The sequence below is a fragment of the Podarcis pityusensis genome, assembly GCF_964106645.2.
Source record: "Podarcis pityusensis genome assembly, chromosome: 17".
NCBI lineage: Eukaryota > Metazoa > Chordata > Lepidosauria > Squamata > Lacertidae > Podarcis > Podarcis pityusensis.
The window spans coordinates 17,204,301-17,230,732 of record NC_138042.1 but is presented as its reverse complement, the minus strand read 5'-3'; the positions used below and the strand labels follow the sequence as shown (position 1 = coordinate 17,230,732).

Genomic DNA, 26,432 nt, shown 5'->3' with positions numbered 1-26,432 from the left:
GCCAAACTCCTCCCATGTCTGTGGGGTCTACAGTGGTACCTCAGTTTAAGAACTTAATTTGTTCTGGAGGTCCGTTTTTAACCTGAAACTGTTCTTAACCTGAGGTACCACTTTAGCTAATGATGCCTCCCGCTGCCGCCGCACGATTTCTGTTCTTATCCTGAAGCAAAGTTCTTAACCTGAGGTACTATTTCTGGGTTAGCAGAGTCTGTAACCTGAAGCGTCTGTAACCTGAGGTACCACTGTACTGTATTAAGTCATATGGATTACTCCACTCAGAAGGCAGTCTATGAGGGAGAAGGCACTGGCCTCTGGTTAAAAAAGGGGACCCCCACCCTGATAGAAAATGTGTTTCATATCTTATGAGAAGAGCTCACCCGCAGAAAGCTTGGATCCATTTTCCCAGGCTCCCTGAATAGAATACCTGTCTATATATCTAAGTATATTTGCTGTATGCTAACTTGTGCTTCAGAAATTCCAAGCGTTGTGTACCTGCATCTGTTTGAAATTTTGTGACAACTTGCACTATTGCTGTTCTTCTGACAATAGCATAGTTTGTTTGCATGCTTCAGTGAGTACTTGGAAAGAAAATTAGTCGGCAACTATAAATTATTTTTAAAGTTACTTAGGCTGTCTTTTATTTTGTCTTCAGTGTAAAATAGCTTATCTACCTCTTGCTAATAAAGGGTTAAGATACAAATGTAGTTGCTTGCATCGTTGGGTAATAATATTTTTCTTCCCCCTTCTCTTTTTTCTTTTTTACAATCAGGACAAAGCTTGGGGTATGGATTTGTGAACTACATTGACCCTAAGGATGCTGAAAAGGCGATCAATACTCTGAATGGATTGAGACTTCAAACCAAAACAATAAAAGTATGTAGAATTTTTATGGGGGAAATTAAGTGCACATTGCTATTTGTTCTCTGTGTTTCCAAAGGCTATACCTGGCTTTTGAGTTGGTAGTTTATTCACAAGTCTTTAATTCCTGGGGCCTATACTACTAGTTTGCATATGCAAGGATATTTAGGACAAGTTTTCACCTCCGTAGCAGGCGTTTGCAAATATTCTAAAATGGCATCCTTACACTTGGTAATTTACATAGTGTTCTAATGTATAGATGCTGGGAGAGGATAATGCGTTTAACCACATAATCATTGCCGCGACATAATAGTCGCACCCCCTTTTTTCCCAAGCCCTAAAATTGGCCCCAAAGCATTTACTACATAATAGTCGCAGGGCAACTTCTGAAGCTCTGCTAAACCTCAGGCCCCCTTCCTTTCCTCCTTGGCCACGAGCTTCTAGGGGGAGCAGAGCAGGTGGGGACATTTCTCCCCATCCTCCTGCTGCTCCCTTTTTTATCACCGTTTTGGCAGAAACCGATGGGTTCGGCTGGGTTCTATGGGCCAAGGGAAGATGCGGCGGGCGCTAGCAGACCTGGCTGCAGGTGGCACCATCGCCGCTCGTTTGCTGTTCCCACGGCATTCCTCGCCAGAACTTCCTGTCCAAACTTGGAGTGGCTGTTCCGTTCTTGCAATGCAAAGTATAGAGTGGTTTTCTTCACCGTCGAGATTCCGTTAGACAAGGGATGCCTCTTTTGAGTTAGTAGACTGAACAAGAAAAGGGAGGCTTTGCTTTTACAGAAAGGCATTTCCATACAGAAAGTCTTTCTATTTCCTCTCCCTGCGGTCACCTCAAGTGGTGTGTTACAGAAATACACCCCCTCGGATCCACCTGTTATCATCCCCACTTTTTTCCTTGTATGATGGTCGCACCCCCTTTTTTTGAAAAGAAAATTCAGCATTAAAAACAGGACCATTATGCAGTGAAATACAGTATATTTATCACATATGATCCTTCCTTCCAAACGTTTGTGAGTTCAGCAGAGTGCATCCCTTTGCAGCTTAAACAGGAAGCTTAGATAGGCTCATTGTAGCCTTTTTGTTTACATAATCCAGGATGCTTTAAGGTATTTTCACCTTAAAGCAATAATCTCACAAACAAATCTTGCAAAAGGTAAAAATAGCACTTACTCAATCAGAATACTCGTTGAAGAGTAACAAGCGCAGCAGCTTTGTTCTGGAAGGCTTAAAATGGCAATTCGGTTGCAAAGACATGCTGAAAAGGTAAAGGGACCCCTGACCATTAGGTCCAGTCTTGGCCAACTCGGGTTGCGGCGCTCATCTCACTTTACTGGCTGAGGGAGCCGGCGTACAGCTTCTGGGTCATGTGGCCAGCATGACTAAGCTACTTCTGGCGAACCAGAACAGTGCACAGAAACGCCGTTTACCTTCCCGCTTCAGCGGTACCTATTTATCTACTTGCACTTTGACGTGCTTTCGAACTGCTAGGTTGGCAGGAGCTGGGACCGAGCAATGGGAGCTCACACTGTCGTGGGGATTCGAACTGCCGACCTTCTGATTGGCAAGTCCTAGGCTCTGTGGTTTAACCCACAGCGCCACCCGCGTCACATAAGACATGCTTAAAACTAGCTTAAAATGGTGTCTGAGCAATGGAGCTCAGGCATGCAGATGGTTCTCACATTTATGGCTTGGTGATGAGAAGACAAAGTGCAAAGAGGAAGTGGCCTGGCAAGGTGTGGAGGTTATATGTGGTTACGCCTCCCCCCCAAACTTACTGGGGAACTTTACACTTCATGCACCTATCTAGCAAACATGCACGGTTGGTTTGACTGCAATTGTAAACACCCCACCAGCGTGTTACTGATACTGAGGATCACCTTACTTGAATGCGCTACACTATTTTGGAATCCATTCCCGGGAATTTTTGCCTGGTTATTACCTGGCGCGGGGGTCAGCAAACTTTTTCGGCAGGGGGCGGTCCACTATCCCTCAGACCTTGTGGGGGGCCGGACTATATTTTGAAAAAAGAAAGAAAGAAGAACGAATTCCTATGCCCCACAAATAACCTAGAGATGCATTTTAAATAAAAGCACACATTCTACTCATGTAAAAACACACTGATTCCCTGACTGTGAGCCGGATTTAGAAGGCGATTGGGCCGGATCCAGGCCTTAGTTTGCCTACCCATGACCTGGAGCCAAGCACGAAGCTTTCTGAGTACAATGCGCTTGTGTGTTGCCTGCAGGATGCCACCTATTCCTCTTCAATGCGTATAGTGGCCTTGGCAGTGTGGTCACGCTTGTGTTCTCATCAGGACTTAAACTAAGACTTTGCCTTAGTAATTAACCACTTCCTCTCTGTTGAGGGACGCGGGTGGCGCTGTGGTCTAAACCACTAAGCCTCTTGGGCTTGCCGAGCGGAAGGTAGGCGGTTCGAATCCCCATGACGGGGTGAGCTCCCTTTACTCTGTCCCAGCTCCTGCCAACCTAGCAGCTCGAAAGCACACCAGTGCAAGTAGATAAATAGGTACCGCTGCAGCGGGAAGGTAAATGGCGTTTCCCTGTACTCTGGTTTCCGTCACGGTGTCCCGTTGCACCAGAGGCGGTATAGTCCTGCTGGCCACATGACCCAGAAAGCTGTCTGTGGACAAATGCTGGCTCCCTTGGCCTGAAAGCGAGATGAGCACCACAATCCCATAGTTGCCTTTGACTGGACTTATAACTGTCCAGGGGTCCTTTACCTTTACCCTCCCTCCTGATCATACCTCCTGGTTTCCAAAGTTATGGGCAGACCTCTGTCTAATCCCTTCTTGACATGGCAGCGTTACACTGCGTGTCTTCTGATATGGTGATGGAGAAGAGCGAATCTTAATGGAGAAGGTGGACTTGGTGCAAAGACCTCAATGCTACATGAGAAGTAGAAGCCAGAAGGCTACTTTTTAGGCATCCCTGGACCTTGGCTGATTTGATGCACATGGTCACCAGACTTTAAACAGTGGGCTACTATGCTTTCTGAAGAGAAAGCATAACCCTGGGTGCATTTTTAGTCACAACCACACATTGTGAAGTGAGGTGGGCAACCAGCGATGATACCAGGATAGGAACTCCTCGCTTGCTCAGCCAAAGCAATTTGTCCTCCCTGCTTTCTCAGAAAAATAGAGGAATCTAATTAAATTTACTAGACTTCACTAACCTACTTAGTTGTTGTCACCTCTAGGCAGGACATGTTCTGGTAAGATAAAGCAAATTGGGGCTTTTGTAAATTGCATTTACAAAATTCTCATAGAGAGAACTTAAGAGTAGGAATATTGGAACAACTCTCCCTACTTATTTATTTATTTATTTATTGGTTGGTTGGTTGGTTGGCTAATAAAAAAAAACCCCCTGTATTTAAGTCCACAGTGCAAGTTAGAATTAATTCCTCACAGGGCAAAGGCTAGCCAAATATTCTGTTTTTCTTTCACGGAAGATTTCTTGACATGACATTTCTTCTGAATTGTCAGTTAATGTGTATATGTATAATTATCACCTGTCAGAGGAATATAGCTTTTAAAAAAACAACCAAAAAACCCTCACCAACCTTGATTTTAACTCTGTAGGTTTTCTTCCCACTCAGCAGTATTTAAAAAATCATAAATGTATTGCCATTACGGGGGTGTTGGCAAATGGGATTTGAAACATTTTTTATTTTTTCTACGCAACTGCTCTAAAGTTTTAATAGTTACCTATGCAATAACTGCCCCAGTTACTGAAATTGTATATTGCCACACCTGGTTGTGAATTCAAATATTGGTTCATATAAGAGTCCGATTAAGGAACTTGATTTTTAAAGGGTATCTAAGCTCACAGGCCTACATTTATTTTGCTCTACTTTTTGTTTCCAATTGCAACCACTCTTACTGTTGAAGAGACAAGCCGCTTTTGAGTTTAAAACTGACTTGCCTGTTTGGTAGCAAGACTGATGTTTCTTGCCAAGGATTTTTATTTCTAGGTAAACCTAAAAATGCAGGCAGCAGAGAAGTTGGAATGCACATTCTTAAAAGTCACATTGCACTTAAATAGGCTTCTGTATTTAAGGAAGGTGTTGCAATCCTGCAAATGTCGGTTTGTCACCTTGCTTCTCGGCACTTGGCAGCGACGGCTACTTCAAAACACATATGCTGGTGTAATAAATTGTTCCGGTGCCAGCTGTATTCTGCAAACTTCTGAATTTATGAACATGCTTTTCAGAATGGGATAAATGCTTGAACTACAGTTGTGGGGATGCGGGTGGCACTGTGGGTTAAACCACAGCACCTAGGACTTGCTGATCAGAAGGTCGGCGGTTCGAATCCCCGTGACGGAGTGAGCTTCCGTTGTTCGGTCCCTGCTTCTGCCAACCTAGCAGTTCGAAAGCACGTCAAAGTGCAAGTAGATAAATAGCTACCACTCCGGCGGGAAGGTAAACGGCATTTCCGTGCGCTGCTCTGGTTCTCCAGAAGCGGCTTAGTCATGCTGGCCACATGACCCGGAAGCTGTACGCCGGCTCCCTTGGCCAATAAAGCGAGATGAGCCCCGCAACTCCAGAGTCAGTCATGACTGGACCCTAACGGTTAGGGGTCCCTTTACCTTTACCTTACAGTTGTCCAATGTTGGAAATATAGATAACCAAATATACTTTGCGGGAAAGTAGCACTGCCTCTTTCCAGTGTGCGTATTTGAAGAAGAGAAAAACAGCCACAGAAAATCTTATGCAACTGAGAAGTACGGCTTGGTAGACACCAGTTTTTAATGGTGATCTTTTCCATTAACCAACGTGTCAAGAGAACGGTGAAATATGTATGCATTGTATAAAAATCCCCTTAGAACATCTGAAGGAAATGAACTGTGAAGGTGAGGAAGGAGCCCCCTTTGCAACCTCTGCAGTTGTACTTTCCATATTAAAGAACATTGATCCTAGTGAGTGGCAAAAGAAGGTCCTATTTGGAGGTTTAATTAAAGTGAGTGAATTTTATTGATGCTATCAATCAGCGGAGATTGAGGGAAAGGGCTTGGTGCCAAACCATTTAGTGCTCTTGACAGGGTAATTAAATACCACAGGACTGTACTCTCAAGATAAAGTGAAGTGCTTCTGCAGATGTGAGGGAGAATAACAATTTGTGTTGGGACCAAAAAAAAATATAAAGTCTAGGTCCCTTTCTAAATTGTCTACACGGGTTTTAAAAATTGTGATCAGAATTGTTTGGACCGATAGCAAATATCAGTCGTATCACTGCTATTTTTCTAGAAATCGGGTCTTCCCTTAAAAGAGGGCACGTATTGCGGTGAGACCTGGACAACCGACACCCTGTGTTGTGGGTGGGTACGATTGGTCAGCCACAACACCCAGTTGGTAGGTTCCTCAAAGCTGGGTGCAAACTGGCCAATGGGACGCAGCCCAAATGGTTCGAGGGACCTATTTATGCCCATGCACATGACCCAGAGCTTTTGGAAAACCTGCCCACCTCTCCCTATAATTAGGGCTGTGTGCTTGACCTTGCTATGCCGTAGTCTGTCGTTGGGACAGGGGCACGGCAGGAATTTTCCCCACTTGGCTGATTGGCCGTTGCCATTTGGGTTTCGCCTACCGTGTAGCAAATCGTCACAACTTGTAAGGTTGCGGATAGGCTGTGGTTCAGATGATAGGGATGGGAGAACACTCTTGCCATCCCTACATGAAGGGTATTCCGTTAAAGGAATCCTGGGACTCAATGGTTTGGTCAACCCCTGAGAGGGGTTGTTCCCGTGCCTGAGTCCAGGGGGACATTTGGGTGGCGGAGTTAGCCCGTTCCCGCCTTTCCGCTTATCCAGGTGTTCACCCTTGCCTGACCTATGCTGGAACCCTGGGTCAGCGCTACCTGCATGGCACGGAGCTAGTCGAACCAGAGCCTATGGATCCAGTCACTTTCTGTAATCAATAAAGTTGTGGCCTAAATTCTGCCAAAAACCAAAACCAAAATTTTGGGTCAAGTGTGAATTTATTTAGGGGGGAGGTTTCTGGGTCTGAACATGCAAATGGTTCCCCCACCCTGATGGAAAATGTGTTTGATATAACAAAAATATTGTCATAAGCATACATGAAACAATTTATTTACATTTCTTACAGGGTGGATTTCATTTAAATCAAATGGATTTAAATCACGATTTAAATCACTAGTCGGTAAGGCTTGATTTAAATCACTAGTCAGCAAGACTTGATTTTTTAAATTATTTTTTTACAGAAAGACTCATTCTTCCTGTTTTTTTCTTAATATTTACAACCAGATGAGGGTTTAATTCTTGGAATAATAAATTTTCAGAGTGGTTTTTACAGTTCTATCAAAAATTACTGATTTGGTTATACTAGAAATACATAGACAGATAATTATGAAATTTTTGTTTATATTTGGACAACTTTTCTGCTATAATTTATTGGAAGGAGAAAAATAATCATTTCCTTAATAACAATTTAAACAATTTATTTAACTAAAACAATAACATTATAGCATATGTATCCATGTTTGTTTACTGATGTGGTTTAAACGATTTAAAAACAGACTGCGTTTTAACACAGATGAAAAACTTAAAACATGCCTTATTTCCTGATGAATAGCCTTTGGACAATAATGTAACTTAAATAGAAAACTATCTCTAAAAGATTTTTTCCTCCCAAAGCATTTTATTTTAAAAATCTGATTTAAAAACAACAACAACAACCCTGATTTAAATTTTAAAAATCCGATTTTTTTTTAATTAAAAAAAAAATCATTGATTTTTATCCACCCTGATTTCTTGTGAGCTGTCTTGAGCGGGAATGCGTGAAAGCAGTGTATAAACCAGAGTCGGGGAACCAATAGCTCTCAAGATATTGCTGTACTACAACTCCTATCATCCTGACTATTAGGCTGTGCTGGAATAAGCTGTTTGACAGTGGAACCGTTTTCCTCAGGAGGTTGTGGACTCTCCTTCCTTGGAGGTTTTGAAGCAGAGGCCGTTTGGACTGCGTCCCATTGGCCAGATTGCACCCAGCTTTGAGGAACCTACCAATCGGGTGTTGTGGCTGAACAATCGTGCCCACCTACAACACAGGGTGTCGGTTTTCCAGGTCTCAACGCAATATGTGCCCTCTTTAAGGGAGGACCTGGTTTTTAAGCAGAGGCCAGTGCATCCTCCCTCGTGGGCAGCCTTTGGAGTGGAGCAATCCAGTAGACCCCACAAACGTCGGAGTTCGACCCACACACACAAAAATACATTGTTCCATCCTTGCAGGCACGAGGCAACATTGAACTTCAACAACGCCTTCCAGGCCAGCAAAAACACTTGGAGGCTGCTGAGAAGCATCTGATCTCCGCGCCCTGCATAAGATGATGTGCCTTTCCACATTGGCAAGCTGGAAAAAACAACACAGCTTGAAATTTCCCATAACCTACGAAAAGCAATTTGATATTGTTTCAACACGTTTAGCTTGCAAACCTCTTGCTCGCTCTAGTCCAAATCACTGAGATATCAACGGGAGGAAATAAATTTGATTAGTTTAAATCGTAGCAAAGTCCATTACAGCAGCGGCATTGAAACCAAGGCAGCATGTTGGTCTTGCGCAAGGCCAACTCTCTCCATGTCATGCAGCAAATAGCGGTGCTTTTGTGAGCACCATTCAGACATGGAGCCAATCTGCAGGTGTGAAGGCAAGGGGAAAGGAAAACAGTCAGGAAAACTATGGGCAGGGTATAAATCATAAAAGTTGTTGTTGTTGTTAAAGATGCAAGAACAAGATGCATTTCTGCAACTACGGGGGCACTGCCATTGCCACAAGTGAAAGAAGGATTTAGGGCAGGCATAGGCAAACTCGGCCCTCCAGATGTTTTGGGACTACAACTCCCATCATCCCTAGCTAACAGGACCAGTGGTCAGGGATGATGTGGGTTGTAGTCCCAAAACATCTGGAGGGCCGAGTTTGCCTATGCCTGATTGAGGGCCTTTTCTGCTTGTTGGCTTTCTCTTGTTGGCTCAGTTGGTAGGTTTGTTTCTGTTCTCTTGACAAAACCTCAGATTTGATCACCTTGTGATCACCGTGGGACCCATTCCTGGAATCACAAGTACTGGCCTGCCACCTTTGCAACTGTTGTTATTTTAATTACAGTACTGTCTCTAATAGCGCATCGTTGATTTATGATTCTTGCCTTGGATGACAGGGCTAGCCTTTCGTTGGATGAAATGGCAGGCCCAGCGTTGGCTTAAGCGCTGCCAGCTGGGTCCTTGTTGCAGCCTGTGAGGGCGATGGAAAACAGAATCCACGAAACTCTACAAGTCTGTGATCCTCTTCTCAGTAGACGCCCCAAATGCTCAATTCATGTGTCACAAGCATTGAGGGCTCTGGGGGCAGAAAGCAGGCGCTGCTGCTGCTGTACTTCTAGTTCTACTTCCCTGTTGATGGTTCTGGAAATTGTAAAAAAAAGGGGGGGGAATATATCTTTTGCTTTGGCTAAATGAGATCATAGTAGAGCTTCCGTTTATAACTTTTATTACTAACAGCAGAGTTCGAAATTTGCAAGGCATTTTGCACCTGGCTATTGGTCACTTGTGGCCAAGTAAAGATACCCAGGTGACAGGTCATATTGCTCCTCCAAATGGCAACTAAGCATTCAGTTTAGGCGACTGTAATCCTGGTTTAAGGAGCTTGCATAGCTGAGTTTCTAACACTGACTAACAGTAGTGTATTATACTAACCCCCAATGACTCACACATCGCTGTGGAGAGGGCGTACTTGCCTCCCCTTTGATGGATTATCCTTTTGCCCTCCCTAGACTTGTTTCAGGTTCCTCCCTTCCTTAACTAATTGATCCTTTTTTGTCGATGATGGCTTTTGATTTGATTTCATTTTGCTATAATCTGCTCATATTTATTTATTAACACTGAAGTTGAAGGAAATGGCGTCAGCAACCTCTGTAACCATCATGTCTCAACACACAATTTAGAGAGCAATTGCAAAGAACAAGGATATTTAAATATACTTCTAAGTTATTCGGTATAGTTTGCTGGCATTGGATAACCTATGCGATCGGCACAGTACCAGTTGCAGAGGATGCAAGGTTCTTGGTTTAGATTGCCCATCTGGTTTTGAAAGGAAAAGTAGCCTTTGCACAGTTCAATCTTTCCGTTCTTCTTGTATGGCCATTTGCATGACGGAACAGCAAACGCTTTATTCTCATCCCACAGGTTTCCTATGCGCGACCAAGTTCAGCTTCCATTAGAGATGCAAATCTATATGTCAGTGGTCTCCCAAAAACTATGACCCAGAAAGAATTGGAGCAGCTATTCTCCCAGTATGGACGTATCATTACTTCTCGTATTCTAGTGGACCAAGTCACTGGTAAGTCGACAGCTGGGCCCTACTATCTCTCCCGCTTTTCTCAGCCTGGCAGGTTGTGAGATATTCCATCTTCCAATACAGCAAGCCTGCCTTCAGAATATATCAAAGGTATATATGGGCCAGAAAATACAATTTTCTGCCGGAGTTTTTCATAAATATGCATGGACTAAAATAGATTGTAGTGTGTAGTCAGCCAGCCCTGAGTCATTTCCACCTCGAAGGTGCAGGTTTTGAAGCCTGTTTCATGCCTTGTAATAAATTTACAGCTGCTATAATCCTCATTTCCAAGCCGCCAAGTGAAAATAGTCCCTGTACTCCTTATTTAGTGCTAATAAACAGTCTTAAAAATAAAATAAGGAAACCAAAATCTTACACGGAAGTGCTCTGCTGTTATCTCAGGCTAAGTCTACATGAAATGCAAACTAGTAATTGCTACTCAGATTTTTTTATATATATAATGTTGCCTTATCCTCGTGCTGAAGAATATTAACTGTTGAGATCTAGAGGAAAACAAATCCCACGGGTTTTAAAAAACAAGTCTGAAAGGCATATTGATTTGATGCATAAATATTAAACTCAGTCTTAACTCTCCAGGCACTGCCATCCTAGTGAGCATATGGCTCCATATTTTTTTCTGTTTCTGATATAATATAATCTCAATGAAGTAGACTAATTCATTAGAGAGGTTGGAGAATGGAGCACCCTTTCTCGTTATTAAGGGTTCAGGGATCTTCTGTTTTCTCCCAACGCATTTCAAAATCCTAGGAAAATATACAGCAGGTTTCCTATTATCATTCTGCCATAATTTCCAAGCTAGGTAGCGTTTTCTTCAATGCCATGAACAAAATTTAAAATAGACCTGGTGACTTGGTGACCATCAGCTGCTTTTGCTAAACCAAGGTTTTGATTTGAATAGAAAGTAGGTTTCTGTGCATGGGTCCCAGTTCAGCTGTGGAACAGCATATGTACAAAGGCTAAGTACCGTAATTCTCCGTGTATAAGACTAGGGGTTTTTTTTTAATCAAATAATTGTGTTAAAATTTGGGGCTCGACTTATACACGGATAGTGCATAGGGGGGATTTTCTTAATTTGGAGTCCCCCAAAATAGAGGGTATCTTATACACGGGGGCGTGTTATGCACATAAAAATACGGTATGTAAGAACATTGCTGTACTGATGGATCACCCAAAAGCGTGTCTTAGACCAGCATCCCATTGGGCTGTGGTAAACCCAAGAGGCAAGGTTAGAGCACCACATATTAGTTATGTTCATAACCATGGTTGCAGCTGTATTTGAGCAGATTATTCTGTATTCCATCACAGGGGCTTGCTTTTGCCACCATCAACATAACCATGGTTATGCAAACATACTTTGTAGAGAAGGATGCATTAACTCCAGGCTTGCTGTTTGTCTGCTTTTAAAAAATATGCATCGTCACAGTATTACACGGGAATTGCCCTTTTATAACGAGTTTTTTCAGTGTTCCCTAAAATTCCCTCTTCAAAAAATAAAACAGCCCCTTCCAGGGGTGTTACTTAAAAACAATGTGTGTTTCTAAAATAGGCATTCAATTGGGGGGGGGGGGGTTGTAAAGTTTTCCTGTGCTTTGGTAGACTCTGGAACTTCATTACACTTGCTACTGATTAGGACATACTCCCAGTTAACATTGTGGTATGGAAATCCACATTAAAATTAGTTCTGAAGGGGGGTAGATACAGCTGCAACATAACATAGCCATTGACTAGGGCTCTAGGTAGGGTCGTGTTGTTGTGTGTTGTCTTCTCCCCTGCCGTATGCATTAATCCAGTCCTTCCATATGACACGTGTGATTTTGCATCTCGCTGCTCATAGTGGTGTGTGCAAGTTCGGGAATAGCCTGAACCTAGGAAAGGCCGGTCCAGAGAATTCTCCCTCTCCACCACACACAGATTGGTGTCAGCGTTGAGCAGAGTAACCATGTGTGGGAAAGCGAGAGGCAAAAAATAAAAAATTCACATGCAAAAAAGCAAAAGGGCGTGGTTTTGAGTAGAAGTGCCTGATCCTGCAAATTACCGTATTATTCACTCTGTAACACGCACCCGACCATAACACGCACATAGTTTTTAGAGGAGGAAAACAAGGAAAAAAATATTCTAAACGAAACAGTGGATGTATGATTTTTGTGGTTCATCCTGTGGCCACAGACATGTGATCTGACGGTGAGTTTGGGGTAGCCCTATGCAAAAATCCTGAGGATGCATGTGGATCCGTGCTTTGTAACCAGGCTCTCTGTCCCTATCTTCTCCCCACTCAGCGGCTCTTTTCCCGCTTTTGCGAGCAAAGCGAGCCACGGAGGAGGGAAGGAAGGGGAACCATGGATCCTCTGCTCACGACTGCAGCAGATCCCCCCACTGTCTGTAGACATTCGCTCCATAACACGCACAGACATTTCCCCTTACTTTCTAGGAGGAAAAATGTGAGTGTTATGGAGCAAAAAATACGGTAACCAAGTTGCCTAATACCAATGCCTTACGTTGTGCTAATTAAACAGCAGCTTTCAAGGGATTCAGACAGGGGTTTTTGCCTATCCCTACCTGGAGATTCCAGAGTTTGAACCTGTGGTCCTTCTGTGGCTCCAGAGGGCTATTGTCTTCTCTGACCCCTTAAGCTTAAGTATTAACATTACGTTGCGTGTGAAGCAATTTGTGTGCCGCTTAATAGGTGAAAATACCTCTAAACCAGAAGTTTCCAAACTTGTTTGGCCTACCGCCCCCTTTTCAGAAAAAAAATTACTCAGCGCCCCTCTGGAAATCTAAGAGTCAAGCCTGATGGCTCAGTCCCATGTGCCCCAAGGGTGGGCCTGGTGCCGCAGCCCACCCACCATTGGCCAAATATGCAGGCAGGCAGGCTACAATCCACTTCCCAGGCCTGGGGGAAGCTGAAAAGGGTTCCCCAAAGCCTTGGAAACCCATTGCATGACCGCCAAATCCAGGGGAGGTATTGTTGCTCTCTCGCAACACCTCCTGACCTGACAGTAAATGTCATTACGCAACTGGTGAAACATGTAAGAACAGTTTTATCCCCCAAAATTTTCTTTCCTTATGGTACCACCTCCCCCTTGTATTTATTCAACGCCTGCCAATTGCATCCAAGGCTACTACCACCCCCCTGAATCGTTCCACCGCCCCCCAAGAGGGTGGTATTGCCCACTTTAGGAAACACTGCTCTAAACAGTGTCCAGAGAACTAAACAAGAAGAACAAATGTTCCAAAATTATGCAATAAAACAATTAATGCAACATACTTACACACACAGACATATCCTCATCCTTCTGATACACCTCCCCTCTGAAGATATTTCCACCTGCTGGCGCTTCTTTAAGGCTCCGCCCATCTTTCCTGGCTCTCACCAGGTCCTGCACAGACCCACAGATCACCCCCAAAAATGTGCATTGAAGAGGGTTCCTGGAACCTCCTGACTTCAACCTAGTCCAGGCATGGCCAGACTTGGCCCTCCACCTGTTTTGGGACCTCAACTCCCATCATCCCTAGCTAACAGGACCCAGTGGTCAGGGATGGTGGGAATTGTAGTCCCAAAACAGCTGGGGGGGGACAAGTTTGGCCATGCCTGGACTACTCTCTCACTCTAGGCTTGCTTTTTGGGGAAGGCACTGCAGTTGATGGGGCTTCCTTGAGCTTCCCGCAGTTGTGTTGCCTCCAGCATTCCAGCTGTTATTTATACCCAGCCACTCTTTTGCACTACAATTCCCATCTTCCATGACCCACTGGCCTTGCTAGCTAGGGATGATGGGAGTTGTAGTCCAAAAACAGCCGGAGACCTGAGTTTGGGAAACAAGTGTGTTACAACCTTGGTGGGGACAGGAACTGCCTCTTCAGCTTCTACGATGACGATAACCTTTATTGTCATTTTCCCAAATTGGGGGGGGGGGGGAATCTACATAAGACATTCAAAACCAACAAGCCTGGTTAGCCCCCTAAAAACTCTGATACCCCATTTTTAAAATACAATACACTCCCATAGAGACTCCTTACACTGCATTTAAAACCAAAATCGCATTTGGACAGAAACTGTTTCTCAGGCGGCTAGTCCTAGTCTTTATAACCCTGTACCTTCTTCCAGAAGGCAGAAGCTGAAAGAGATCATTTCTGGGGTGCACACTATCCTGCGCTATCTCTGCAGCTTTCTTATGGCACCTGGAAGCGTAGATTTGATCCAAGGTGGGAAGAGTGCACCCAGTTATTCTCTCCGCAGTCTTTACAACCCTGGACAGCGTTGTTTTTCCCCTGGATAGCTTTGTTTTTCTGCGGCTGGTCTTGTCCTCCGTTGCTTCATACGGCTTGTTGGCTTACATGTAGCTGTGAAAATGGGGGTTCTGGGTGTGTCGGCATTGTTTTGGAAGAGAGCAGTGAACGAGCCTTCTACCTTTATGCAGGAGTTTCAAGGGGTGTGGGCTTCATCCGGTTTGACAAGCGGATTGAGGCAGAAGAAGCCATCAAAGGCTTGAACGGACAGAAACCGCCGAGTGCCACAGAGCCAATCACTGTAAAGTTCGCCAACAACCCAAGCCAAAAAACAAACCAGGCCATCCTTTCCCAGCTGTACCAGTCTCCAAACAGAAGGTACCCAGGACCTCTAGCTCAGCAGGCTCAACGTTTTAGGTAAGTGGAAATGTATAGGAACCCTCTTGAGACCCCAACCATTCGGTCCGAATTTTCCTTTGAAACCAGGTTGTCCTCTCTCTGGTAGGAATTGCATTTCCTCATATGAGAGTTATTGAGTTTCTCAAACTTTTGTGTGTGTCTGGAAGGCATAGCAGTCAACACTTATTTAACAGCACTGCAATCTGTTAGCAGCTATAAACAGAAGAGTTTAAGCCGCTAATTAGTAACGCTTAAAGAAATGGGGAAACATTCTTTTTCCAACCAGGGTTTTAGGGTTATTTTTAAACTTCTAGAGTAAATAATTCTGCTAAATCAGACATCTTTCTCAACCATACAATTCTCTTTATTTAAAAGTTTGCCTTGGACTTTGTCCATTCTTCTCTACTTTCTGGATTGTCCTTCTAACCTTGCCCTTTTTCTTATTTTTTCCTGTGGAAAAAAATGTTTTTTGGTTTTTTTAAGTAGTTTGCACAGTTTTTCGTGTGGGTCTCTGTTCCTGTGGCACAGAGCTTTGCAGCCATATGTTTTTCTCTTGTGATATTTTAGTGTACTGAAAAGGACAGATGGTGTGAATTGAAACAAATACTGTGTTGATCTACATTCAGTAGCTGCTTTAGGGTTTTCTATTTAGCGCCGTGCTATGAGAGATTTTGTGTTATGTGCATATGCACACTTGCACATGCATGCTCTGAACTTTGACGCTGGCTTGCACTAGAATCCGGGTTTTCCAGAAAGGTTAAAGAGTTGGAGTCAGCAGAGAATTGCTGCAAAGTAGAGCAAAAACAGAATCGGATGAGTTGGTTTTCCTTCAAAGAGAAGCAGAATTCTCACATTGGGGAGAGAAAAACCTAGGCTTTGCCAGGACTTTAATTTTAATGTTTCAATTAAGCACCCGGCCAATGGCATATTTAAACGAAATCCAGGCAACTTCTTTGCATTTTGTTCCATTAACTTTGTTCACCCTTAAAAGCGTTCGTCCTGGCGAGCTCTTCTATCGGAGCAAAGGCAGTTGTTTTTATTCAGTATTCAGTGGATTTTTCTAATCTCCCTTGAGGTTTTCTTTTGGTTTTTGTGTTTTTCTCATCAAAGGATACTCTTGTCAAGCCGCTGAATATTGAATAAAAGTAGACTTGCCCTTTCTCCATAGGCAGAATGCCTGCTCCAGTACTGAGTGCCGGGGCAGAGGTAGCACTGCTCAGAAGAGGAACCCCAGAATGCCCTGTGCCTGAAGTTAAGGCCATTGGGGAATGACTGCACTGACATGAAAAAAGAGGTAAATAAACTCCTGCAGAAATGGCGACTGCCAGGGTTGGGACACACACAATGCCCCCGTGGCCTTTTCAAACCCCCTGAGCAGTCTTTCTCCAACATCCCAGCGGCCCAGCTGTCCCCTAGATCACCTGCAAGCTTACAAATTGTGAGTGGTATTCATTGTGTTTTGAGTGGCGGCAGCTGGATCCGAAGGGGAAATGTGGCGTGTGTGCTGGAATACGCAATACTTGTTGGGAGATGTGGGGATGAATTCTGAGGGCTGCACCTGCGTTCCTTAACGACTTCCAGAATAGGCTTGCTTTGACCACTGTACCTTTCTCACAGTTTGAAAAAGAGAGAGAATGTTGGCCTTTGTTGCCAAGGCATCCTTCAGCACTAATTTTGTGAACCGGAGTGGTTTCACCCCACTGTTAAGTTTTCAAATGAGATGGTGCCCTCTAGATGTGGTTGGGACTCCAATTCCCATCATCCCCAGGCCGCAGAGCCAGTGGTTAGGGATAATGGGAGTTGAAGTCCAACAATAAATGGAGTGGGCAACTGCGAGAAGCGAAGTTACAGGGAACCAGGCAGAGGGCCTTCTCGGTAGTGGCGCCCGCCCTGTGGAACACCCTCCCATCAGATGTCAAAGAAATAAACAACTATCGGTCTTTTAGAAAACGTCTGAAGGCAGCCCTGTTTAGGGAAGCTTTTCATATTGGATGAAGCATTGTATTTTAATATTCTGCTGGAAGCTGCCCAGAGTGCCTGGGGAAACCCAGCCAGATGGGCGGGGTATAAGTCTTTTCTCCCGAACCCAGAGCCCGTTAAAAAATCAGAACCCCCATTCCATTGGTTTCCATCGCGTAGCAATGTCAGGAAACAGTAATGGCACACAGGGAGAGGAGAAGAACGTATTTCTCTCTAGGACTTCCGCAAGTTCAGTAGCTACACTGGCCTATGGGACTTACAACCCAGTGTACCTGCTACTCAGTGTATCAAAGTGGAAAAAGAGAGGGGGGCAAAACTACCTTCCCTCTGTGTTGACTGCTGCTCCTACTGCCATTTTGTGGAGTGGCATGGGCTGGTAGCGGGCAGGGAACTTAAGGCTCAGAACTTGATCCCAGCAGCTTTCAAAGTTTTCCTCTAGCTTAATTTAGGCTTTTCACACCTCTGATTCTAGTTCTAGACACTACTGCCTGTGACTCGGAAGCTAGTCGGACTATTTTTCAGTGGGTGTTAATTCCTGGTTGCATCCTTCGGCAAGCCCATGCAGAGGGCGGGGGCCGCCGGGTACACTTGACCCGGACCTTGGAGGGTTAAGCTGGCTGGGGGCTCCCCTCCAGGGACCAGCTGCTTTTTCGTTTGAGTTTATAACTGTATTCTAACAAGACTCCCATCCTGGGCTTCAGACAAATTCCTCACGGGCCTGTCCTTAGGTTTTTAGCCTATTCACTGCAGGGATAGGATAGCTCATGATGCAATGCAGAAGATTTTCAGGTGTTTTTAATCAGCTGCAAACTGGCACTGGAATTCCGCCCCCCCCCCCCCCGACACTGTTACACCTATGTATAACTCCTCTAGCACAGATAACTAGTCACAGAAGTTGATAAATGTCATCTTACTCAGTTCCCTCAATTAAAACTTTTCTATTTTAATTAAAATTTCAATTAAAAATTAAGACAATCAGTTTCACTTGGACCCATGTTTCTGATGGCATATTACTTCATGCCCAAACACTTTGCTCAACGGCTTAATTAAAACACGAGGCAAGTTTTTCCATGCTTTATACTAGAGCAGGATGAATGTATCAGCACTTTTGCTGTCTGGAAGTTGCCAGAACGATACAGTTCCTTGATAATGGATGATCCATCTTAACCTTTTCCACATCACATAAATGTTTCGCAGCCTTTGGAATCCGTAATGTCCTGTAGCCTCTTGCTCTTACTTCTGAAGTGATTTGAGAATTATGCTGGTTTCTTTTAATCTGTGGTCTCATTTCTAAGTGGAGGTCTTACCCAAGATTTTAGGGGATTCCCACTGTGCATGTACTAGTGTCTAGATCTGCAGTATTTATACCTTAACCTCCCAACGAACGTTACATTTTAAGTTATATTTAGAATACAGTAAAATAGACAAGACATAACATACACCTTTGCCTCGCCCTAATAAGTTTTCTGCAAGTTCTCAGCTGCCACTTGGCTGCTCAATATCTGGGCCGCCAAAGGTCCAGGAAATATTCCTGGTCCAGGCAAGTTCCTGAGCCCCCCAGGTGGAAATAATGACACACGACACTATTATTAAGGTGAATGGGTTAAAAAAGGCCACAACTTTATTGGTTACAGGTGATGAGCGGTATTGGCTTAGGCATTGGTCCTAACCAACTATATCCGACTCCAGCCCGTCTGCTTGAAGTCCAGGAAGGGTTAACCACCAGTAGGGGGAGTCCTGCTGATGCACATCAACTAGAAACTCCCCCAGGGTCACCACTAGGGGTCATGCCTTAGGCCCTCACCTCCCCAGGCTTCGGACAGGGCCACGCCCCCCAGACTCCTTTAAAGTACTACCCTTCAATATGCAGGGCAGGTGATGGCGTTACCTCCCCTCTTCCATCTACAGAACAATACCAATGCCAAACCGCCGATACCCAGAAAGTTGTGACGATTTGCTACGAGGTAGGCGAAAACCAAGTGGCTGGTGCCAATTTGCCAAGTGGAAAAATTCCTACCAGGCCCCTCAACGGCGACCAACCAAGGTCCATAGCAAAGTCAAGGAATGAAAACCTTATAGGGCGGGAGGGTGGGAAAAAGCAGGAACAGCTGGCAAGTGGCAAAGAGGGAGATCCTCGGCCGCGTCCTGCCTTTATAGGGCAGGCCACGCCCCCGAGCCAGCCAATTGGCTGGCCAGGGGGTGACGTAGCCGGGAATCCTCCCCAATCGCGTGGGGCTGGCCTCCACCCGCCGCGCATGTTGAGGGGCCATGAAGCTCACAACCCCACCTCCTCCTTAGGCGGAAGGGGCTCTCCCATCCCAGTTAGCACACGTGACTTAATGTGTAAAGGTCATGTACACCTGCGTTATTTGATTAAAACTTGTACCTTCAACATCAATTTAACTTCCCAGTAGGGCTGGGAGATATCTGGTTTTCAACATCGTGATACATCACCAGCTAAACATCATGAAATACTGATATATTACGATGTCTGAAATAAGGCTGGAGCTATATAGAGGCACTGGCCGGCTTTTTCCACATTGTGATTTTTGCATCACACACACACATATACTGTGATTTGCAATATATTGTCAGGTCAAACATGATGAAACCTATAGCATAATATGGACTTTAAACTGGTTATCGACTTTAAACCGATATCATGAAATGGACTTTGAAGCAGTTTTGGACTATCTATTGATACATCACCCAACCCTAGTTCCCCGTGCAGCTCATTACTAGTAAACAAAAAAGTGCAATATGATAATTGTTGTAAATTAATTATAAAGCATAGAAACCTAACGTAGAACGTGCAAAAAAAAAAAGCGCTTTAAAACTGTATACTTAAAGAAGTATCTTAATGGCTGTCTCAATTTGATTTGGAAAAGGGGTTATCCTACATTCATTAATGCAGCTACCATTGGCCCGACCCCCGAAAGCATTAACATTTATGCTTCATCAGTCAAGGTTATTTCTTTGCTGCTAAAATACCATGCAGAACTTTTGAGTGTCAAGTACATAGAAATTTCAGGATTCAGAATAATGGTCTTCATTATAGAAATACGTGGATTGTGTTTGTTTGCAAATATAGTGTTGCTCTTGCCCCTCTGTTTTGGATTAAAGCACAGGAAAATGGGAGCAGTTGGAACTAAGAGACTATCAAATCGAAATAGCTACACTGATTATAACTAAAAGGGTGATAGCAAGAGTTGAAAGGTTGTAGGCGGCAGACTTTTGGGACAGACTTAAGCAAGCATTCAAGAGCAAAAAACACCCAGTCTTACAAATATTCTCTCTCCGCGGCCACTGACCAAGTAAATGTCCAGAACTTTTTGCGTGTCGTTAATTGTATACTGACAATCTCAGATTAATTCGATGAATATTTGAAGATATCTGAAGGCAGCTCTGTTTAGGGATGTTTTTAATGTTTGAAGTTTTATTCTGTTTTTAATGTTCTGTTGAAAGCTGCCCAGAGTGACTGGGGAAACCCAGCCAGATGGGTAGGGTAGAAATAGTAAATGATGAACAACAACAACAACAACAACAATAATAATAATAATAATAATTTAAATCTTCACCAGTAAATGCTGATACAGTGGTACCTTGGTTCTCAAATTTAATCCGTTCCGGAAATCCGTTCCAAAACCAAGGCACACTTTCCCATAGAAAGTAATGCAAAATGGATTGACCCATTCCAGACTTTTAAAAACGACCCCTAAAACAGCAATTTAACATGCATTTTGCTATCTAACAAGACCATTGATCCATAAAATGAAAGCGATAAACAATGTACTGCAGGCACACAGTCAATCAATCAATGAGTAGCTGAACTGGGTTCCACACAGTCACAAAAACAAAAGACCCGCAAAAACAAAAACGCAAAATAAATAGCAAAAACAGACAGACCTCTGCGTAACACTCAAAACGGAAGCGTGGCACTCAAAACCGAGCACGTTCGGCTTCCGAAAAAGGTTTGCAAACCAGAACATTTACTTCCAGGTTTGCAGTGTTTGGGTTCCAAGTCGTTTGAGTACCAAGGCTTTTGAGAATCAAGGGACCATTGTAATTGTCAGAATTCATGTGTATCCCCTGCCCCTCCAAATGAAGAGATGTGTATCTCTTGGCATTCACAAAACTTTTATTTGATTTTGATGAATCACATGTCAGTTTAGCTATTAAATTTGCTGAAAGGCAAGCATAGGCAGTAGATTTTGATGGCTTGCAAATATTATTTTAAAAACCCTGCTGGGGCTCATGATTTGCTTGGTCATCCCACGATCACGTCTAGTCTGAATGGAGCTGTAGTTCACAGGGTTGTTGTTGTTTTTAAAGTCTGACCAGGGGCAACAATGAGATGAGGAAAACATCGAAGTGTGTAATGTGGTTTCAGAGGCTATTCAAGACATGTTTTCGCCAAAGGCAACTGAGGGACATAAGAACCTGTGTCCCTCTTGGACCAGTTCTAGTTTTCGTATGGTGTTTTCATCTCCAGAGGATTCCTTTCCATAAAAGGCAAAACCGTTAATTCCAAGGCAATGTCACTGCTCATACATCTCATCTTGAGGTGATCAGAGTGTTTTCATAGTGACAACTTCCCTTCACTTGAACAATTTGCGTAATTAAGTAATTTATTCCATAGGCTGATAACATCAAGTGCTTAACATAGTCTTCCATTTACTTCTATAATTGTGCAAATGAGTTTGTGCATAATTACCCACAGATATTTGAAGGTTGTGATAGCCAGGTCTAAAACTGAGCTTCTTATTAGGAGTTTTGGGTGCGGAAATTGGGTCAAAGTGGACGTGTTGAGTGTGAAAGTGGCTTGTGTTGGACAGGGAATTATGGGCAGAAACACATAAAGTCGGACTTCGGAACCCGGATGTCCAACGCGGCTTCTGATTGGCTGCAGGAGCTTCCTGCAGCCAATCAGAAACCACGCCTTGGTTTCTGAACGTTTTAGAAGTCAAACGAACTTTCGGAACGGATTCCTTTCGACTTCCGAGGTACAACTGTATGAATGCTGCTATCCTAGAATTGTAGAGTTGGAAGGGAACCCAAGAGTTATTTTATCCAATCCCCTGCAATGCAGGAATCTAAAGCATCCATGACAGATGGCTAGCTAACCTTTGCTTTGTGGCTGGCTTGATAATTGGATGAATGTATCATATGAACAAAGACCAATGTATTTTGTAGCCTGTAGATGCTCCTTTTTCTAAATAATGGGACTAAAGCAGGCTTGATCCATGAGCCACTTCCTCCTAAGGTGACTACCTTGTTACGGAAATTAAATTTCCTTCAGAAGAAGCCAATAAAGCACACACTTTTATGCTTAGGAAGTCAGGATCTTTCATTAAACTCAAAAGGCACTGCTTCAAGTTTATACTTTTAAAACTGCTTTTAATCGTGGTTGCGAGCACATTTGCAAAGGCGGAATGAAAGATTTTAAAGGCAGAATGAAAACAAATCAATTTTGTTACATATTGCCACTTAAGTTTTATCATTTATTAATTTTAGAAATGTATATGTTGCGTCTCAGAATTCCCTGAGTGGCTTGCAATACAAAAAATAAAATAAAAAATCAGAGATACAATAAACATTTTCTAAACAGAGCATTACATTTGGAAAAAGGCTACTGGCCTCATCACTCACCTCTCTGATTCTCAGGGTTTAGGCCAGGCATAGGCACACTCGGCCCTTCAGATGTTTTGGGACTACAACTCCCATCATCCCTAGCTAACAGGACCAGTGGTCAGGGATGATGGGAACTGTACTCCCAAAACATCTGGAGGGCCGAGTTTGCCTATGCCTGGTTTAGACGTTCTGCTTCAAGGCTGCCGCATTCTTTCCTGTGCTTTTGCAGACCTGTCCACCCCCAGGTCTACTCTTTAATTGACAAACAAACCCTTTAGGTCAGGTGTGGCTAACTTGTGGGCCATATGCATCCTTTATTTTTAGCTTTTCCCACAGATTTGTACCTTACATGGGTTCCCTGGACTTCATCAAGGCCCCCAGGTGATTTTTCAATTGATTTCCATTATGTAATAACTCCCCCCCTCCCCCCGCAGAAAAAGAGAGACTTGGGCAGCTTAGTTCCATGTTGTATGTGTGTGCTTTGTGTTGGTTTCCGCCGCTCATGAACAGTGCTTCTCAGCTGCCTGTGAAGCTATCAGCAGCACGATCGTTAGCCCGTACGTATTCGGATGAACTCTTCCTTCCGAAGAGGGATTACCTGTCACCATCACTCTCGAGAGCTTCTGAAGTGCCAGTTCTCAAGGATGATCATGAATGATTGTCTCTCTTCTGAAGACCTCGGCAGGATTACTAGAGCTCTCGGTGTGTGAGGGTTGGCCAACTCTCAAAACCACTCCTGCTTTAGTCAAAGCTCAGAAATACGTGTGTGTGTGTGTGTGTGTGTGTGTGTGTGTTTAAAATCCAAGTCAACACCAGCTTAGTGTTGCATCCATCATTGTGAGCAGAAGGCAGCACACAGGGCAATTTTTTTGTTTCTGCTCCTCCCGGTTGGTTGGTTGGTTGGTTGGTTGGCTGGCATCCATCTGCCTCAGGAGAAAATGGAAGAGAGTGTCTTCAGGGTGAAGTCAAACTGTTGGGAGAGTTATGGCGCCTTCTGTGACTGTGGAGACCAATACAGGAGAGACATGTTTTGTTGCAGACGGGGAGACGAAGGCATCCTGTTGTGCTGGTACAAGTGTATCATGGTGTTTCTTCTCTCTGCATTCCTCACAGCGGTCATTCCTCCTCTGGTCACTGCTGCGCGGAGACCTGACCTCACTGATTGTCTCCAAGGCCCTGTGGTCATCTGCAAGGGATTCCCACATGGCGGGGTTAATGTTGCCAACCTTCTGTGTCACATTTGCAATGCAGAGTTGGTCCTCCAATCGCCACATCCATTTTGAGAGTGGATTAAAGTGACTTAGTATTAATCGTAGTAACAGCTGGTACCAACCTTTCACTCAGCCAGACACAGGCAAACTGGGCCCTCCAGATGTTTTGGGACTACAACTCCCATCATCCCTGACCACCTGTCCTGGTAGCTAGGGGTGATGGGAGTTGTAGTCCCAAAACATTTGGAGGGCCCAGTTTGCCTATGCCTGCACTCAGCTATAGTTAATATGGGATGGGCAGGAGGAGGTTTTTTTTCCTGGACAGTAAGTGTATATGTTCTCAAGTGTGGCTTCTGAATTCTCAACGATAAGTGATACGGACCAGCATTGACACAATCAGGTATCTCTATCACTCTGATTGAGCATAAAACTTCGTGATCTGCATAAGATGTTCATGTTTCGCGGTGGGTTAAAAGTAAAATCAAATTGGCATTCCTTTGCGTGGACAGGCGGAGTCCCCAGGTCCCGAGCAGCCCCCCTCCCCCCGTCATGTGGAATAACGACTCAAGACAACGTGCTATGGGATTAAATTGGCCACAACTTTATTAAATTTCAAATGTGGGTAGACCTTGGCTCAGGCATTGGGCGTTCTCCCTCCCCAGTCCCCAGCCGGGGACCTAGGGAGCATCAGGGTTAGCCAGTGTTTGTGTGGGGGATGGGCCGGCTCTGGAGAACATATGTTCAAGCAGAGATAGCCGCCCCTGTTAAGCCGCCGCAGGGGAGAGCAATGACGACCTTTCGGCGTACGGTCAAAGCCTCCCTTCAGAAACCCCTTTAACGGGGAACCCTGGTATCGCCGCTGCAAAGAAGAAGGTGGACAAAACAATTCTGCCCAAGGCCTGATACCGCCAAAGTTGTGACGTTTTGCTACGGGAAAGGCGAAACCTGCCAATGCAGGGAAATTCCTTTCCGGCCCTTTGACAGCGACCTTAACATAGCAGCGCCCGCATACCTGTAAGAAAAGTTAACCTGCAAAACCTATGAAGAAAAGTTAACCTGCAAAATAAGGCATTAACTGAGGGTGGGTAGGGTGGGAGAAGCTTTGGAGCCAAGTGAGGATTCCCAGGTAAGATCCTCCCTCTATTGTGTGGGCAGGTAATCCCTCCCCTACCTGGCCTGATCTCCTTGGCAACGCTCCCCCCAGGTGGGATTGGACAGCTGACTGGGGTAGGCGGAGACCTCCAGGTATCCCACCTGAGGGAAGGCAAAGCCAAGCCTATGCTGATGGAGCCGCTCCAGATCCAGGGGCTGCGCGCGTCCACGCAAAGCTCGCCCCCCGTTTTATGCGGGGAGCGGTCATTGTGCAAGTTAAGCTGGTACGGCAGAAAATGTTTGCAGTTTGTGGCAGCACAGTTGACAGTTAAGCAAGTTTCTGTGCAAGGTATAACATTTATAAACACTATTTAATTGTGGTACGAGAAGGTAATGTCTCGTCGTCGGAAATCTTGAGGAACGGACTTTAGGAAACGTGTGCAGAGTAACTTAATATGTGTTTCAGCCCAAAGGGCTTTCTGATAATGGAGTGGGAGTGTGGACAAAATGGTCTGGTCCCTCATGTAAAGACTTCTGTGTGAAATTCATTTTCTGAACCAGTATTTTAATACGTGTGTTCTGTCACTTTTTTTATATATATAAAAAACACCTAATTGTCTTGGTAACGTGGAATTGGAAAGCCTTGTTTCATGTCCTCCTGAGGCTGAGCTGCTCTCTTGCATAAATACCTAATGGAAATTTAATCAAGGCTGGCTTTGTGGGGATACTTGTAGGATCTCTCTGTAGCGGGGGCGGGGAGGGCAGAGGAGGATGCAGGTAATATATATTGATTGTGCATCTTCAGCCTTGTGAGTCTGTTCTGTGAGAAGCCTTTCAAGATCCAACTAGCAACTTGCACTTGAAGGTAGACGACCCAAAGACTGAACACTTTGCTAAATGTGTTTTGCAGGTTGGACAATCTGCTCAATATGGCTTATGGAGTAAAGAGGTAATGAAGAATTGTGTTAGGTCCATAACGCTTAACCCTTCCTAATAATAAATTATACTGTTTTGAGTTGAACATACTTTGGAGCTAATTTATTTTAAGTTGCATTGTCTCTGCATGTTCAGACATTAAACAAAAGCTATTTTTATTTCAGTACATCACTTAACACATTCTGTCTCTTCATCACATCCATAATTTCAACAGCTTCCAGCATTATTTTCAGTGGTATTTGTCTTTTTCAGTTAATGGCTGGCAATTTATTAATCTTTATTGCATTGCCTTTTGTACCATTCTAGCATTCTGCAACAACTTAGGGCCTTTCTGCACTAGAGTTTTGCTTAATCAGCCTTTCCCACCAGTGCCAATATTATTGTATCTGTGCCAGCAGATGGTCATAGATCCATGGAATTGGAAGGGATCCTGTGGGGATCATTTGGTCCAACCCCCTGCAATGCAGGAATATGCAATTGTCCCATAAGGGGACCAAGCCTGTAACCTTGGCAATCATGAGCGCCACACTCGAACCAATTGACTTGGCGCAATGATAATGGCTATCTAACGCAGATGCAATTCTTTAGTGCTAAAAGTACTTCACATGTATTATCTTGGTAAATCTTAACGCATCCTGCAGGGTGATAATATTTTCGTATTGCAGCCAGGGGACTGAAGCTTCACAAATAGTGAAGGGTTGAAGTGGATATTTCA

At 44.2% G+C, this 26,432-nt stretch overlaps 1 protein-coding gene across 14 annotated transcripts in view; it reads left to right on the top strand.

Annotated features, from left to right (window-relative positions):
• Window positions 1–26,432, top strand: part of ELAVL2 (ELAV like RNA binding protein 2) — a 168,459-nt gene that overhangs the window by 136,744 nt on the left and 5,283 nt on the right. For 12 of the 14 annotated variants that reach the window (XM_080987895.1, XM_080987893.1, XM_080987890.1 and 9 more), the window contains 4 exons: window positions 770–873; window positions 10,073–10,226; window positions 14,660–14,885; window positions 25,692–25,730. In XM_080987895.1, the coding sequence (XP_080844021.1) occupies window positions 770–873; window positions 10,073–10,226; window positions 14,660–14,885; window positions 25,692–25,730 (523 nt within the window). The remainder of the gene's footprint in view (window positions 1–769; window positions 874–10,072; window positions 10,227–14,659; window positions 14,886–25,691; window positions 25,731–26,432) is intronic. The other 2 variants (XM_080987900.1, XM_080987896.1) reach the window with 1 other exon arrangement.